This window comes from Petromyzon marinus, chromosome 32, assembly GCF_048934315.1.
Source record: "Petromyzon marinus isolate PM22_M1 ecotype Great Lakes invasive population chromosome 32, UKy_Petmar_22M1.pri1.0, whole genome shotgun sequence".
NCBI classification, from domain to species: domain Eukaryota; kingdom Metazoa; phylum Chordata; class Hyperoartia; order Petromyzontiformes; family Petromyzontidae; genus Petromyzon; species Petromyzon marinus.
Genome location: NC_133698.1, coordinates 4,414,946 through 4,432,643, shown reverse-complemented (window position 1 = coordinate 4,432,643; position 17,698 = coordinate 4,414,946). Strand labels below are relative to the sequence as shown.

General features: G+C 41.5%; 1 protein-coding gene across 1 annotated transcript in view; it reads right to left on the bottom strand.

Annotated features, from left to right (window-relative positions):
* The window catches only part of LOC116948083 (alkaline phosphatase-like), a 57,439-nt gene extending 40,424 nt beyond the window's left edge, over positions 1–17,015 (bottom strand). Inside the window, exons 1-3 of the mRNA XM_032964398.2 lie at positions 16,597–17,015; positions 7,063–7,311; positions 5,463–5,692 (exon numbers count right to left, since the gene is read on the bottom strand). Coding sequence (XP_032820289.1) covers positions 5,463–5,692; positions 7,063–7,311; positions 16,597–16,699 — 582 coding nt within the window. The 5' untranslated portion in view covers positions 16,700–17,015. The remainder of the gene's footprint in view (positions 1–5,462; positions 5,693–7,062; positions 7,312–16,596) is intronic.
* Between the last annotated feature and the right edge of the window lie 683 nt (positions 17,016–17,698).

Here is a 17,698-nt window from a genome sequence, read left to right as displayed (position 1 = left end):
AGTGTCAATCATTCACAGTATTGGTCAGTGTCAATCATTCACAGTATAGGTCAGTGTCAATCATTCACAGTATAGGCAAGTGTCAATCATTCACAGTATAGGCAAGTGTCAATCATTCAGAGTATAGGTCAGTGTCAATCATTCACAGTATAGGTCAGTGTCAATCATTCACATTATAGGTCAGTGTCAATCATTCACAGTATAAACAATTGGCACTCATTCATGGTATAGGCCAATGTCAATCATTCACAGTATAAACAATTGGCACTCATTCATGGTATAGGCCAATGTCAATCATTCACAGTATAAACAATTGGCACTCATTCATGGTATAGGCCAATGTCAATCAAACGCTGGGTCATAAACCCCAATCAAGGGGGTCACTTGAGGTATGTGTCTTCCATGTCTTTCTCTCCAAACTCTTGTATGTCTCTCTCTATTCCCTCCCCATGCCTTCCTATCCTCGCATCTCTAGCCCTATCACTCTTGCTCTCACCATGTCTCTCTAGCCTTGTGTTCTCTCTCTCTATGCTCCACGTCTCTTTCTCTCTCCTGTTTCTCGCAATCTCCCATTTCTCATTCTTTCTCTGCTCATGTCTCTTATAGAATCTCCTCTCATCAGTCTCTCTTGACGTCTTTCCTTTCTGTCTCTCCTCTTGGTTCTCTCCCACACTCGTGTCTCCTCTTGTCTTTCTTCTCACGTGTCACCTTGTGTGTCCCTCTATGTGCCCGTGTCTCTCCACACGTTGTCGATTCTAGTTGCTTATTTATTTACTTCATAGAGGTCGTAAATTTTAGCCTTACTTGTTTCATAAACAGCATTGTAGAAATTCCTGTTTATAAAAATTACAATCTAAAATGACATGAATTAACAATAGGTACATGCGTTATTTGTATTTACTAATATCATAGCATTTAAAAAAATATATAAAATCACCACTTAAAAACTGCCCAAAAGGATATTGTTCTTTGGAAGCACGGACAAAACCATGTTCGCTTCTACAACTGTGTTTTCAAGTTGTTTCTCATTTTGTTTGGCATTTTGCATCGGTGAACATTTCACCCAGTGAGCTAATCCAGGAACTGCATTCTTCCATGCTACAAATTTATATAATTGACATAGCAATGTTCCAGCCAATGTTAATTAGATATTTAATCAAGAACAGTGCAAAATCACGTACATAAATACATCCAATGAAAATGTATCTTTGTTACTTGGTTCATAACCAATATAGCGGCAGGGTGGACAAGTGCTAAAACTATGCAAATACACAAAGGTAAAAATAATTCCTAATTGGAAACATTCTCTTGTGCCCTGCCAATTATTGTTTGATGAGTATTGAGTAAAGGTTTATAGAAGGGAATGAGGGGACAGGGGAGGGAAATAAATATCTGCACACTCATAAAAACACGTATTAAGCTCATGATGGGGTATGAGCAACCGTCTAAATAGTATTATTATCATCAGCTGCTTGGGCTCGTAAGGCACTGGTACGACTGGATATCACTTGATATATCTTACGTATTCAACTTGGAGGTCAATTGTTTATTTTGCAAGGACACTGCAGCCATAGGAATACAGTGGTCGTAATTACTACAGCACTGTTACTATTTAACAAATTGGAGCAGTGCCATTTCGCATTTGGGATATTGGGTCCTGACACTGGCACACATGGCCTAGTCGTGCAAATGATGTCAAAAGGTCTTTAATGTCTATTTTACGGAGGCTAGGATGTGTAAGTACATCTGTACAGAAATTATTTGCAGCCCCAGGCATGGAACTGTCAACTCTAAACACATATTCTGAGTGGCAAACACACTTGCCACTAACCTTTATCCAGCTACCCATGTGATGACCACGGTGTAATATAAGGTGTGAGCACATTTTTTGGGGGCCTTTGTAATAGGTGATATTCTCAGCGTGAGGAATGGCATCATAGATTTTGAACACTTTTCCAATGCTTAAGAAATTGTGCACTTCGTGTGTGATGAACTGCAAAGGACGAGAGCAAGGCTACACGCCATCCTGCTGAACGAGTCCACTAAAATCCAGCTGGCTAACATATTCATTCCGTATTCTTGGTTCTTTCGGTAAAGTCACGTAGAAGGGAAACAATAAAATAATAAAAATATAAAACGATAAAATGCTCACGACGTTTCGACTGCAACACAAGCAATCATCATCAGGTGTTGATGATTGCGGTCGAAACGTCGTGAGAATTGTATTGTTTTATATTTTTATTATTTTATTGTTTCCCTTCTACGTGACTTTACCGAAAGAACCAATAATATGAATCCCTGCAGTCACGAAAGCTTTAAATAAAAACAAATATTCATTCCACTCAATTTTTCTATGTTGTACTCGCATAGAGTTTCGACAAACAGGCCTAACACGCTAAAATAAAAATTTATTTGATTAATTTATTATTTACTGAACCCGCAACACGAACACAACAGAGGGTCAACAAACTCATTGCGAAGTGAACATGTGAATGGAAGCCGGGCTCTCTGGGCGATTCTCCCCCTAATTGGGGCCAGGTTTAAAGTTCACCGGGTTCTCTTCCCTACAAACAGTAGGGTCGAAGATCAGGAGAGGAAGATTAGGGGAGGTGGGGGTGCGGATGGGGGTGGGAGGGGGGACACATAACCAAATCGAGCAAATAAAACAGGGAAAATAGCAAGCACAGTGCGCGGTTCTGCCTTTTTTCCTTCGTGGGAACAACAGTCACTCAGAATGTGATAGTCGTAGCATAGTGTATATGGCCCGGTCCTCCACTTCCCACTCACCACTCATTATTTCCTCCTGTCATTCTGGTATTGCGTATTATGCGGGGTTCTCAAGGAATGGAGGGGGGGGGGCATATCGTGTCCTCCTATTCTCGTTATTTTCCCTTCAGCTTGTAGCTAAGGTGCTCCGTCGCTTCCAAGATGTACAGGGATCTATGGCAAGGTCTCCAGGATTATTTTCCTTGCCATGGAATAGAAGGCTTGGAGTAAAACACATTTGTGTTTTGATACCCCCCTAGGTTTTAAATCGCACAGGGATGAATCCACTGAAGGGCTCATCTCTGTGCCACGCATTGAGTTGAGGTAGTTGGCGGTGTCTTGGTAGAAATCGGTGATAATCTGGGCATAGGCAGAAGGCATGCAGATATGTCTGCACGGTGCCTAGTAGGACCATTGGGGCAGGCTGGGGAAGAGTTCGAGAATTTTTTTACTCCTTTCATTCGTCAGATACATTATGTGTAAACGTTTAAAAAAGTTGACTTTTTAGAGCATCTAAGTGCAAAACTAAGGGACAGGGAGGAAGCTTACCACCAAACATGAAACCCCTTCACTACTGCTTCTCCAGTGGGCATTGATTCTTAAGAGCATTCGTGAGGGCATTTAAGCACTCCCCTCCCCTTTGTCCTTCTCCTACAGGGGTATCAGAGCTTAGGAAGACACCAATTTATTGAACAGTTTATTGAAAAATGCGGTTTAGACAGGTGTCGATTGGAGTGTAATCTGTAATGTGTTTGTGCTGGTGTCAACCTCCTTTCATATCCTCTGCGTACCTGAATTGTGTCGTTCACAAAATACTTTTTAAATAAAAAAATGGTGTGACTTTCAAGGGGAGCGACCTAAGGCCAGATGCCAGGGCCCACCATATCTGTGCCTATTTTTGAGAAGGGACGTCTTGTCCCAGAAACTTTTCCCACACTTTCTTGATTTTTTGTCTAATATATCGAGAAGATGATACACGTTCGCTAGTGTGTACTTATCTTTTTCCCTCTACCAGCCAGTCCATAATGAGCTGAGTGATGTGGGCAAAGTTCTTGTTTGGGGCTTTGGCAACGGCGTCCCTAACGTGTAGATACTTGTAGAAGTGCGACTGCGGGATATCATGTCATGCCAGTATCTGCTTGAAAAAAAAGAGCCGACTTTCCCTTTCTTGCTAAGCATGTCCCCCTGTCTTTTCCATACCGGTTGCTTTCCATGCAGGCCAATTAATTCCCGTGCCCTCTATTTTTAGGGATGGGTTTGCCCCCAGAGGGGATTGTCTATGCAAGGAGGGGGAGACTTTAAACTCCCAGGATGGTGGAAACGGCCCAGTGGGGGCAAAACAAAAAATCCCGGCAAGTGACCAGTGGCGAACCGAGTCTACTTTCCCCTAATCCCCCTCTTTTCCGGGTGTATTCAGTGTTTGAAGTTTAAGTCTTGTTCATGTTATTTATTGTACGGATGATCCAGGTGAGACCCAGGTGTCCGGCTATTGTACAAGGGAGATCCGTGGTGCGTGAGCACAGCAGCAACAAAGGGAAATAACTAATATTGCAGTAAACGAGTAGAGGGTCCTAAAGGGATATAGCACCACAAACAAATGAGGTACTAAACTGTCATAAGTGAAACACATACAAATAAAAAATCATTGCAAATGCATTTTGAGTGCAAGAAGTGCCATAAAAAATTAGGTACAGGTACAAGAAAGCTGTATATTTCGGTTTAACAGTGACATAAACGACGGTGCAAACATGAAGGAGGAAGAGATGCAAGAACAAAATGTTAGCTACTGGTGCAAGTATCCTCTATGTTTTGGTTTAATAGGGAAGGACAGCGGTGGAGTGAGGGAGCGAACCAAGATGTAGATGAGTAGCAGGTGCATTCCAGAAGCATGGAGCAGCAACGTGGAAATACTTTTTACCAAAGACTTATCAAATAGGATATTTAGCAGTAATAAGGAGGCACTTGTGAGGCTACGGGAGGGAGTTAGAGGAACTAAGTGGTCCTTCAGGTAATTAGCGGGATTTATTTAAGATGACCTTTAGGATGAAGACAGCAAAGTGATGATGGTCTCTCCAGATATCCAGGGGGACAGATTTTAGTAAATTTACAGGTTTTAATGATGAGTTCCGTAGTAGGTGCCAAAAGGGCAAAGCGCAGAGTGGATTAGTAAAATGGAGTGAGACGTTTTAAGGTAGATTAAAAGCTAGGCGTTGTCATAATAATAAAATATGGGTGAGATGGTGGATTTAACTATATTAAGATGGAGTCGGTGTGGAATACGGTGTTTGTTTCTGTAAAATAATACAACTTTATTTTTATTGTTGGCCATGTGGTCAATGTGGGTTTTGAAAGAAGGCAGTTTCAAGCACTCTATAATGCCTCGACATTTAATGTTGACAAGCTGCTCAATCAGGTGTGAGTCCGGAGCCACAGTGTGGATAAGTGGCGAGACAAGTTTGGGGCAGCCAGATAACATAACTTTTTAGCTGTTCAGGGCCAGTTTTTAGGGCATTATGAATTTGAAGGTTATCAAAGTCCTGCTAAAGTCACTGCGTTTGCTTGAAAATGTAAAACAATGTCAATTTGTCTGTTTGAAACTCATGGATTGTCAGCCTGCCCTATCCTTCTGTTGTAAATGACTTCATCTCTCAATTTACACATTCCACGTGCACGAATTTAACTTGTCACTTTTTTACCTTCAGCAGTGCGGTGTGTGGGAAGTCTTCAAAGGAGAGGTGGGATTCCTCTCCCGTGTGTCCGGCCATCTGACCCTTGAGGATGCGGGCTGCGTTGACTGTGGAAAGGCTCATGCCATCCCCTATGAACAGGATGATATTCTTTGCTGTCCTCACAATCGGTTGGGTCAGGAGGGCTTGGTTTAATGCTGTGATGCCGATTTGCTGCCAGTAAGCTGCATCCTCCACCACTGCAATGATAATAACAATATCACTCGCATGTACAGTACATTGCACCTGTTAGGGAATGGATTGTCTTGAGGGCGCGAAGTTTTTGTTGTTGCCGAGAGGACCCACTTATGGTCATTTGTCCCTGTATGTAACAAGATAAATGCGGCACTTGACCACAAGTGGGAAATTGTCTGTAAGCAGGGGACGAATGTTGCAACCGGTTGCTCCTATTAATGAGTTTCCACCGCTGGCGAACAGCCACGAATGTACGTTGAACTTCTATCGCGCCGCATATGGCCAGCCGCACTAACCGTATCCAATCACTGTAAAGAGGACAAGAGTGCCTCCTCAACGCTCAGTTGAGCGGGAAATCATCGTCATCATGACTTCACGCTCTTTGACGCAATAGGATGGTGTTTGCTAGACCACAACCGACCTCCATTACCTCACCAGTGCCAACGTTGGTCACACCGTACCAGCCCACCCAATGGGAATACTTGAAAAAATTTCGGATACCAATTGCCACTGGTATTGTGCACGGCCTGGAATCGAGCTACTATCGATTTATCTTCTGCAGTCAGTAAATGGTCAACATTTTCACAAACTATCAACAAACACAATATCAACAGTCACCGAGGCATTCACTGTTTACGTTTTGGAAATATCCACTTGATATTGTGGCACATAACAAGCTTCCAATCGATGAAGCAATTGATTGTCAGAATTAAATATAGTCGCCTGAATAGAGTGCCAAAATATCATTGACTTTACAGAGCTGTGGTGACCAGAGGCCGGTGAGGGAGGGCCCCACTCGAAAAAAAATAATGTAAAGGAAAAAAAAACAATTATAATTACCTGCTCATTATAGAGATTTCCAATTGCATCCACAGCACTCCACCCACCTCTTTTCTCCACTCCCACCAACCACCAATGGTGATGGGCGCCACGGTGGCGAGATATTAACTTATTTGTCTGGTATGCAGGGCATGGGTTTGATTCCGATCCTGATGCCTGCATATTTGGAGTTTACATGGATTTTTCTCCGGGTCCTCCGGTTTTTCCCTCCACATTTAGAAACATGCTTTTAGAGTATTTGTCTGCTAAATATTTTCACGTGATAAGCCACTTCGTTGAGCTATCATTTGTGGTCAGGTTGCTTCTGAAAAAGAGCTGTATAGCTCAGTGGGCCTTAACTGGTAAAATAGAAAGTAACATTTATTATACCCAGGTCTTTCTTACAAATTGGATACTGAACCTTCCTAGGAACTTTCAGAGTAAAAAAAAAAATGAGCCTTGATTGCGGTTAGACAATTCCAGAACTACAATATAATGAAGTGCTGCGTTGAAACCATGTACAGTATGTGGGTAATAGATCGTGAATTCATCGTACCCGATGGGAGGCCGTGCCGCTGGTAGCACGCCGGCTCCAGGTCACCCTGGGGCTCCCAGCAGCATCCACTCGACTGACACTCAGCCTGCGTAAGGTTGGAGCTGCGGCCACAGCCTGTACGCACCGCGTCTGGCTCCAGGGTGCACGCGTTGACCGCAGCGGCAGAGAGCTCCTCCCCCAGGATCTCACCTGATGCTTCGATGGCCGTGGCCCGGCTACTGTCACGGCCTCTGGACAGAGGGAAGGCATCTGTGCAAGGGGTGGAAAGAACGCAGAGGGTGCTTGGGTACATTAAAGTGCCCCACCTGCTGAAACAAGATTGCCGTGGTTATGTTCTTCGTTGAACCAAGTCAATGTGTGTTTTCAAACAAGCTTTTGGTTGGTGATAATCTTCATTAGTGATCTGCCATAGTGTAATGGTTAGCGAAATGTATTTTCCATCCAGAGGTCTTTGGTTAAATTATAACTTTTGGTGTAGCAGTTGAAACAATGGTGGAAGTTTCTTAAATCCTACCCCCCAACACCTATGCCCACCCAGCAATATAAATGGGTTCACCAGCTCGTCGATTGGTAGGTCGTGTATGGTGGGGTAAGGTGTGGGTACACCCACCTCTTCCAACATGTCTGGTCAACATGGAAGAGTAGACCAGATACATTCTAGAGCTTCATATGTATGTATGTGTATCTGAACTTCTTTCGCACCGTATGTAGCCAACAATGCTAATCGAAGGTGCGGGCGAAGGATAACTAACTAAACACAAAAAGCAGTTATCAAAAAATATATTTTCAATCGAGATTTAAAAGTGCATAGCGCCTTCGTGGGGTTTCTGTTCTCCTCCAATGTCAATCCACATATTGTACCGGGCACGTGTTTTATCGCAATAAAAACACAAAAAAGTGCATAGCTCCAGTGGCTTCCTAAAATTGAAGGGAGAGCGTTCCAGACAGCTGCAGAAGCACATCTGAAAGCGTGTGATGCAGTGACCATTATTCTTCAAAGGCTGGGCAAAAGCCGCTGCGAGGATGACCGGAGTTTACGTGATGATTTATGCTCCTTGTCGAGAAAATTTAAGAATGTACGCCACATATAGTGGAGACCCTTCTGCAAGCAGTGGCGTAAGCAAGCAATTGCAGAGCTGCATCGTTACTTTGTCTCCATTGGTGGCCCTGAAGGAGTGGTGGAAAATCCATGAGTCAGGGTGGCCCGCATCTCAGTTGTCAATCAAAATGTGCAGCCCCACAATGCTGTTTTGGTACTTAGCACATGGGTAACATTAATTATCACGTATGTTTCAATGCAATATAAGAACTGTGTACATGGTGTAGCATGTAAAGATAAACACGGGGTAGGAAAGGCAGCTGGGTGTATTGTTCACCGACAGCAATTGCACCTATGGTCTATCAGGCTAAATGGGGGGGGGATCTTGCATTTGTGTGTGCAGTTGGGCGAGTGTTGCATGAGTGACATTCTGCAATCAAGACCCTTGTGTCAGATTAGCACAAAAGGAAACACTTTGGATGAGATGTCTCATACGTGCGTCACTTCAAAATGGCATGCGAAGCTACACAGGTGTGAAATATGTCACCGTGAGTGTTCCATTTTCACAGAATACTGCGGCACACATTATTATCTTCACATAGTTTTTTGAAAACCTTTATAAGCCAATGAAACATATAAAGGAACATTGCACCTTACATTGAGACATGGGCTGTGTGTTGGGGGAGGATTTGAACTCTCCTGTCTCTAGTACTCATATGCCGTGCAACCAATGCACAATGGTGATGTGCTCATAACCTAAGGCTCAATAACAGACGACACCATTTAAATCAAAAGTAATTATTTCACCATTTACAAAACGGGATCACTATGTTTTCCTGTCCCTTTGTCAATCCACTGCCAGGAAAAGTCCTCCCCGTGCCATTTGGCCACGGCACTTGTTTTACCATACTTGGTCATGCTGGTCTGTGCAGGTTAGTGAAGGAGGGGCCAGGACCGATTCAGATGTTACTCCACTGATGTGAGCCGTGACCAGCTATCGAACTCAGGCTACGAGTTTCATACTGCAGTGTGCTAACCATTGCCTCACTGATCCACCACACCATTCCCATCAGGGTTATACATTATTACCTATCCATTAAGTCAGTATTGGTAATGTTGGGAGATGGTTTAAATAGGTCGTGTTTTTTTTATAGATGTATGTTTTGTAGGGCTTTCTAACTAAAGGTGAAAGTATGCAGTGGTTCTGTCCATCCATCTGTAAGCCTGCCTGTCCTTCCCTTAACAGGGGGGCATAACTCTGATAAAGATGATCAAATAGTGTACCAAGTATAAAGTTGTGTTCATATGAGGGACTCAATCGATTGAAAACTGGCTAAAATTGATCAAAAGGTTGCCAAAAATGTGGAAACAAACCAAAGAAAATATAATTCGTGGATATGCAAATTAATGTTGCCCTAACAACTACACATACGCTTCCATAGTGCTAATTACATAATTGAGAAGACAAACACATTATGAAAAGTACTACATAATCCATTCAAGTGCATGATTTTTCTATTTTTTTTCATAATAAAGTGTCTTTCCATATGAAAAGATAATCATTTTTGTTACTCTTCTGACCATGGGAATAGAGAATGACCACCACTGGCTCAGGGCTGTCACTGGGACATTTAAATAGGGGGGGACTATTTAGTAATTATTTATTCATTGTGAAATGCGTGTGTGGTGAAACATTTAAATGTGTACACGAGTGCACATTCCACGATACATCATGCTCACATTACCTTTAAAAATGCACGATACAAAAAGGTAACAAATTGCCTGAGGTTATACCTCTTAATAAATTCAATATCCAGGGAAAAGGATATTGAAATTAGATATGCATTATTTATGGTTCAGTCGAACGTGATCAATATAGACCACCAGTGCCCAGCACAATGACCACAATGTTCCTTGGAACACTGATCCCTGTGCACGGTAATGATGCTTTGTCAGCTGTTGCAGTGGAGATTTCATCTGTGCTCGGCATATTGACCGTTCTACTAAATATGCACAGCTGTTCTCAACGCACCTCCATAATACGCAGAGCGATAAGCTATCTTCAGCTCGAGGTCGTGTCCCTCATTTGATTTTGAACTCAGGATTAACGTGTATTTAAAAAACTTTTACATTTTACGCATGTGGCGAATTACCCATGACAGTGCATAAAGGGACAGCACATAGTGATGGGTAATAGAGACCATTTGGAGTGAGTCGAGAAATAGTGTTGTTATGTAATTTCCCACCACAGTATCCTACATGAATACTCTGGTAACTGAGGCCCCCACTAAGCGAACAATATTTGCTTTCTGACAAACTAAATTGTATAATCTGAAATTCTGCTAAGTACAACATTAATTGTTTTATGTGTAGAATGATCATATTGGCATGCTGATATTAACCGAGGTGTGGTCAAATTCCAAAACTTATAATTTGCTTGGCCTCAGCTGCTCCAAAATACTCATGCAGCCGACAGGAACACGGTTATAATTTACATTACAATGGCCTGTATGATTTACATAAGTTTCGTAGCAGCATTTCACATGATTGGTTAAGTATTAACAGAAATTTTCCCCATGGGAAATCAAACGGCTCTGCAACTCAAGACATTATTAACAATGCAAAGTTATCCCTTGCAGATGGGCAACAACATATGATGGACTCAAATTTAAATCTTGTTGCTGTCCTGTTTACACAAGGACATTTGTGAGTTAATGAACAGAACTTTGTAAACAAAGAGAGCAAAATTCACAGGGCAATGGTTCAGTAAATATAGACTTGTCAAACACTCCATGCGAAAGCAGTGCTTGGGACTATAGCGATAGTATATATTGTCAGCGTAATTGTGTCGCGTGACTTGGTTATTGTAAAGAGTGCCCTATTACCCACAAGGACTCTTGGTTCAAACTGTTTCTATTCAGTCGGGCATCTCTGTAGTTAAAGCAGCTCCCTGACTCAATTGTAAGGTCATACATTCAAATCTACATTAACCCAGTCAATATAATTTTCCATACAAACGGAGTAAAACTTTACAAGAAGTCAACAGTAGTGACTCTGAAGAAGGACTTTCTTCCACCATGGGAGTAAATAATTTACACGATGTCTTATCAGGCAGCCCAGAAACTTTTGTTTTAACAGCCCTGAAGAATTCTGTTGATGAGACTCAAAAAGTTGAAACTGGTACAGAATTTACCTGGTTAAACAAATACTGCTGAAAAACATTGGTCCAAAATGCACATACACTGATGGACTAAATATTATTAATGTTAATGTGGAGTGATAGATACTTGTTATTTTTACTCCCAATCCACATGAGTTGAATTGAGTTTTCCTTATTGAGAATGTTTCACGTTTAAACTAAACTATGTTTTTTTATTTTATGAGGTAAGGCCCACTGAGCTATGTAGCTCTTTTTCAGAAGCGACCTGGCCACAAATGATAGCTCAACGAAGTGGCTTATCGTGTGGACATTTATAGCAGCCAAATACTCTAACACGCATGTTTCTAAATGTGGAGGGGAAAATCGGAAGACCGGAGAAAAATGCACACGACCATGGGGACAACATGCAAACTCCAAATATACAGGCATCAGGTTTGGGATCGAACCCACGAATTGCAGACCAGACAAGCCAATTAACATCTCGCCACCGCACGAGCCCACGGACATATATGAGAATCTCCTTCACATATGGCTTACTCGATATACAGTACAGACGCTGCCAAACAGATACACTGAAATATTGCATCCTGGTTTATATATTTGCTTCACGTTGACCAACGGAATTTTGGTCAAATAATAACAGTGATGAGAAAGCCAGTCAATACCACAAATCCATTAATGAGCCAGTTCTTTGTTTCATTGTAATTGATATATTTTGTCTGTGGCTGAATCCATGTGTAGGGCACAGCACCACCAAAAAAACCAAAACTGTAACCTAGCCCCAGGTCATAGTACAGGGGCATTGGCTTAGTTGATATCAGTGTTTAAACAAACCATCAGAGTACAGGGGACTTGAGAATATAATGTCCCCACAATGTTCCCGTTCCCAAAGCACACAGTCCCTGGCAGTGGCGACTGCAATCGTCAATACATGACAATTAGTGAAAACACGCGTGTCCATTCAAGTCAAATTCGAAATGTGTCCTTACACAATTGATTGTGGTGCAGTACTACATACTATTCTACATACTATTGGTGGTTCTGAGCCAGTAGTGGAGATTACGTATTTATATGGCAGGGGCCGGTCATTTCATGAATTAGCCAATGTTGACTTTCCACGTAGATACGAGTGTATTAACCTCAGAGGGAAAATGGGCTCGACTGAATCTTGACTGGGATTTTAACTCGTAATTTTACAACTGTGAATGAAGCACTGTCACCACATCATACAATGGCAGGTAGAATACAATCTATAGCTTATAAGGCACATATGTCTAAAGTGAATCATGTACATATGTCTAGTGCCCTTGTACAACTTCATCTAGATTTTCTGTCCCTATATATTCACTCGTTTAATCTAATGCGATCAATTGAACGTATTAATAATCAGTATAACACATCTCCAAAAGTCAGCAACCTAACTCTATCCCAATTAAACTTTCAATGCAATGTTTGTTCCTATTAATCTTTCCTGGAACGTAATTTCCCGAGCTTACAATGGGGCGACAAATCCAGGCACGCGGGCGCAGACGGGCACACACTGTATGGTCCTACCTAATTGGCAAATAAAACGTATTGCATGCCACCGTTGCCCCACTAGTGCTAAATAGAAAAGTGAGGTTGCTGGAAACTTTTACAAGCTCGATATATTTTTTTATTAAAGCAACAAAATAATTCCAAAGTTGCTCCCCTTCTCAAGTAACTACTGGGGGAGAAGCAGTGCTCATCTTAGCAGCCTCAGCCAGTGGTAGAATTACACGTTCCTATGTCAGCCGAGGTAAATTCTTTAATTTGACCGAAACATTTCAGCAAACATGGTATACCAAACACATGTCGCCTGGTTTAATCGCGAAGGTATTTTTGAACGTGTGAAACAATTGTGAATAACACAGTGCTTCAATAACAATACATTTGACACAATGCATAGCACAACAAGTGGGTAGAAGTAAAAATGTGTCTGTAAAAATGTAATAACAAATAAGTTAAAGTTTCAGAGAGTGTTCCTTTGCGATGCTATCATTCAATTTTAGCCATTGTAGTTAATTTTAGTGATATATACGACTCAGTACATCTCGGATCTAAATCCCACCAAAGAGTACATCCAGTTCACTTTTACAACTGAGATTTATTTGTGCATAAAGTAGAGTTTGTCCCACATGGCACCATTTAGAACAGATGAGGGAAATCTGCTGCAGAAAAGATTCAATTTCTCTGCACCGCATGTGGTGAATAACATAACTCTGAACACAATGGAAGTAACTACCTGTAATCAATGCACCTGGTGTGAAGGCATAGCGGAGGATCAATGTTTCATCCCATCTACACTACTCCCTCTCATGCCGATTAGGAAAGTAGCTGTATACCACTGCATTGTACAGCAGGCATGCTGGGACGCCGGGCAGTTATCATAATAAAGGAATGCAGTTAAGAACATATAAAATATAATAGGCTTTTCCCCTTTTATCTGGCAACAAAACAGGTGTTAAGATTTTGACTTAAAGCTTTCGTGACTGCAGGAATTCGTACTCTTTGGGTCTTTCGGTAAAGTCACGTAGATAGAAAAACAAAACAAAATCACGACGTTTCAATCGCAACACAAGCAATCGTCCTCACCTGAGCCTCGTCTCAAACGGTGTTAGACCAGAGGCTCAAAAGGCGAGGCTCAAAAGAAAGCTGTCTCTGGTGTGGACCAATCAGTTTCAAGGACAATGCATATATTACCAGAGTATGTTTTTGTTTGCATTCTGACAACACAAGCATTGTGGTTAATGTAGACATGATTCCTTGTAAAAGGTTTCAGTTTGGTGTTCTAACATCTTAACACTTGTTTTGTTGCCAGATAAAAGGGGAAAACCCTATTATCATATTTTGGTACTGGCAAAAGGAGGTCCATATGATGAAACATATAAAAGCATACAAAGTTAGGGAAAGGGATGCATTTGCACAGATCTTTAAGTAGCAGTCGCAGAAATCGGCAGAAAGGCCATCTGTCTGCAGCTGAGAGAGAGAGAGATGCTCCACACCAGCAGTGGTGGTCTAGCCCACTGAGGGCCCTAACCAGAAGTTATTTTCTCAGCGAATTATATGACCACAAACATTATTTGCCGGACAAATTTCATCACTAAGTTTGCATCACAGTTGCATGAAATAATGGAGCTAATGTACTAATAAATAGCAATTTCAATCATTTGAAATATCATGATAATGAGCTGATATTTGGGGCATGCCTGTATATATCTTTTTTTTATAAATCTGAGGCCCCTTGAGCGATTGGGGGCCTTGCACTTTTGATTAGCTCACGAACGCCTAGCGCCACCACTGTTCTAAATTAACTGGTATGGAGAGAAATAACAAAACATTAAGTTGCATTTGGTGGTTACGTGTTGAACAGAGCATGCTTGTGTGGGAGACAGTGGCACCACACCGAGGCATTCAGAAACCGAGGGTAAGACCAAACGCCAGGTTATAATGATTTCAACTTATCATGCTCTGCACAGTATTCCCTCAATGTCAAACAAACATAATGACTCAGAGGCGCAAGGGACCACAGACAAGAGGGAAAGGCAACAATGCGGTGAGCTGGTCGCAAATCTCCTGCAAGCTCTGCAGTCCTCTAGATATTAAGGTGTTATTGGTCAATGAATGAGCATTTACACGTTGAAGGAAACTGCAGCATCCAGAAGTTTCCCAGAAGGGACAGGTGGAGTCCACATTTTATGTATCGCCTTGTCGTGGCAATCCAGGGTATGGCACTTCCATGTCCACGAGAAGAGAGTCTCACAACATGTTTGTGATCCACCAACCCTCGACGCCGGAGTGCTGGATTACAAGCATGTTCCACCACCACCCGGCTATTGGTGGATATTCTAAGAGGTTTGTTATCACTTCTGCACCAGCTGTGGGATCTAGCAGATGGAAGGTCGTGATGATGCGATGTGATGACACCTCTTCACCCTGACGTTGCAGTGGCTCATGCCTCGAATCCACCAAACTGGAAATCGGGTTGGTGTACCACTCAGAGAAAGGTGTTTCAAATGATGGGTTGTGTTCATTTTGTTATTTAGACAGAATGTCCCAACTACCTGGTAATGCTTGCCATTAGGAGGCAGTACAGTGAGTAGGTTTAAAATATATATATTTTTAGATAACTTCAATGGAGGCTTTGACTCATGCCATTATTCAACTGGTGTAGCACAATTGATATACAGTACATTATACACAGTGATACCAGTATTTTTTTCCCATTATTAATATAATTCAATGCGTAAATGTGCAGATTGTGCACGTTTCATTCAAACAATATATGCAGAGTGGCTTTTAGCTATTTAACACAATTTAACACAATTTATAGAACAGAGTATTACGAATGGAGATTAAGAGAGATGGAGGCAAATTGAGACACCCAGTGGCTTTATGTCCAAAATAACCTAGAGAACGTGGGATTTCAATCGGTTGTTTGCCCCTCCTTTATCTTTGGATGAGAAAGGAGCGAGGCACACAACGAGGCTTTATGAGAATAATGTTCCCCCACCTTATTGATAAGGTACCCTTCCAATGGACATCAAATTGGTACAATAAGAGTGATTATAGGTGTGGAAATTATCGCCAAAGTGTCAAGAGGCAATTTTGGGTTTTAATAACAATAAATGGACGAATGTATACAAGCTGTCATCCTTGCAGGGTTGTCTATTGAAGAATGCTAGAAAAGGCTTATTCAGCTGTTGGAAAAGCAGAAACATCAGCACTGATATCGATTTTCTCCTTCTCAAGGCCATTACGGTCAAAGGCTGCTTGGTGGCCACTTGTTTTAAAGTCCAGATCGCATATAAACAAGTACAGTGTTTGCAATAGCATGCTAGCACTTAAAAATGCCTGCTTTCTCCAATGCCAAATTTTCTAATCACCTTCAAGACTCTTGTGTATACAGGGAATGACAAACAGCAATTTGATATGCCCGCATTGAAGCTTCGATTCGAAACAAAACATCCGAGATGACAGATCTCATGCACCAGAAACAGCACCGCCTATGTCACACACAATGCATATGTTAATAAAGACCTCTGACAAGTCCGATGAAGTTGTGTTTGTAACTGCACGGTATTAAACATGCTTTAATTCTCGATTTAAAGCTTTCGTGACTGCAAGGATTAATCTTCTTTGGTTCTTTCGGTAAAGTCACGTAGAATGAGAAGAAAATAATAAATTGATAAAATAATACGTGACTTTACCGAAAGAACCAAAGAAGATGCTTTAATTCTCTAACCATGTGATTTTTTTACCAAAGCCAAAGCGTCAACCGATATGAATGTAGCATTTTATTAAAATGTTTACCCACCATCGATATCTTCAAGGGTGTCTGGGTCGACTTCAAATGAAGAGTTGTTTCCCATCGGGGAAAGAGCAGAAGTTAACAGAGTGAAAAAGCGCATTAAATTCATTTTTCAGCACTCTCCTATTCGCCCGCAAAATATGCTGTGAAGGATTGTTTTTCCGCTCAAATGCTGAGCCACTCGAAACAAACAGCACCATTCACAGTTCAAACGTCACAGTGAAAGTTCACCGGGTGAAGCATTCCATCGTGTCACATGGTCCATTATGCAATATTCGTAGATTGTTTATATTTTCCTTCAGAAGCAACTTTGTTATTGTTGAAATGTTCCCTGGATCAACAAAATCTAAAAATTCACTGGTAAACATGCTTTGAAGCGTATTTATGGGGGGTACATTTAATATAATGAAACAAGTTATTTACTTTACATTCATGAAATCACGAATGTGTGTTTGTTTTACTGCGACAGAGAATTTTTTTTTTAAAACAGGATATTCTTTGGGTCGTTCAGTCACGTCGATGGAACAATAAAATAATAAAAATAAAATAAAAATAAAGTTAATAAAAAAATAATACAAACATCCCAACGTTTCGATCGCAACACAAGCAATCGTTATCAGGAGAAAAAAGGGGGGGGGGGGGAGCTGCTGAAGCAGGCTGTTTTAAAGGTTTGAAATGGGTGTAGCCCAAGGGTCCTCAACGAAGTGGGCGGGGCTAGTGATGTTAAAGTGAGAGAGATTAGCATGTCCATGTAAGCGGCGGCTGTAAACCTGTTCATGTAAAATCAGAGAGTCGAAAATAACTGCTAACATCGGAAGGAAGGATGGAAACATCATAGCTAGTTATGACTTAAACCGGTTAATAACGTCCTTACAATGATTGCACAGTTTGTACCTATCTTCTCGATTGAAGTTGTGTCTGTATATGTATATGTGGATGGCTTCGTGAACGAATCTTTGTTGATAGCCAGTGGGTTTACAAAGTACCTTCGTCTTAGAGAAATACATTTTGTGTGAGCGCACCGCATTAAAACAACGATCAGCCACGGCCAAGGTATTGGTCCGACCGTGTTTCAGATCTGCCTTATGTTCACGAAAACGGTCCGAGA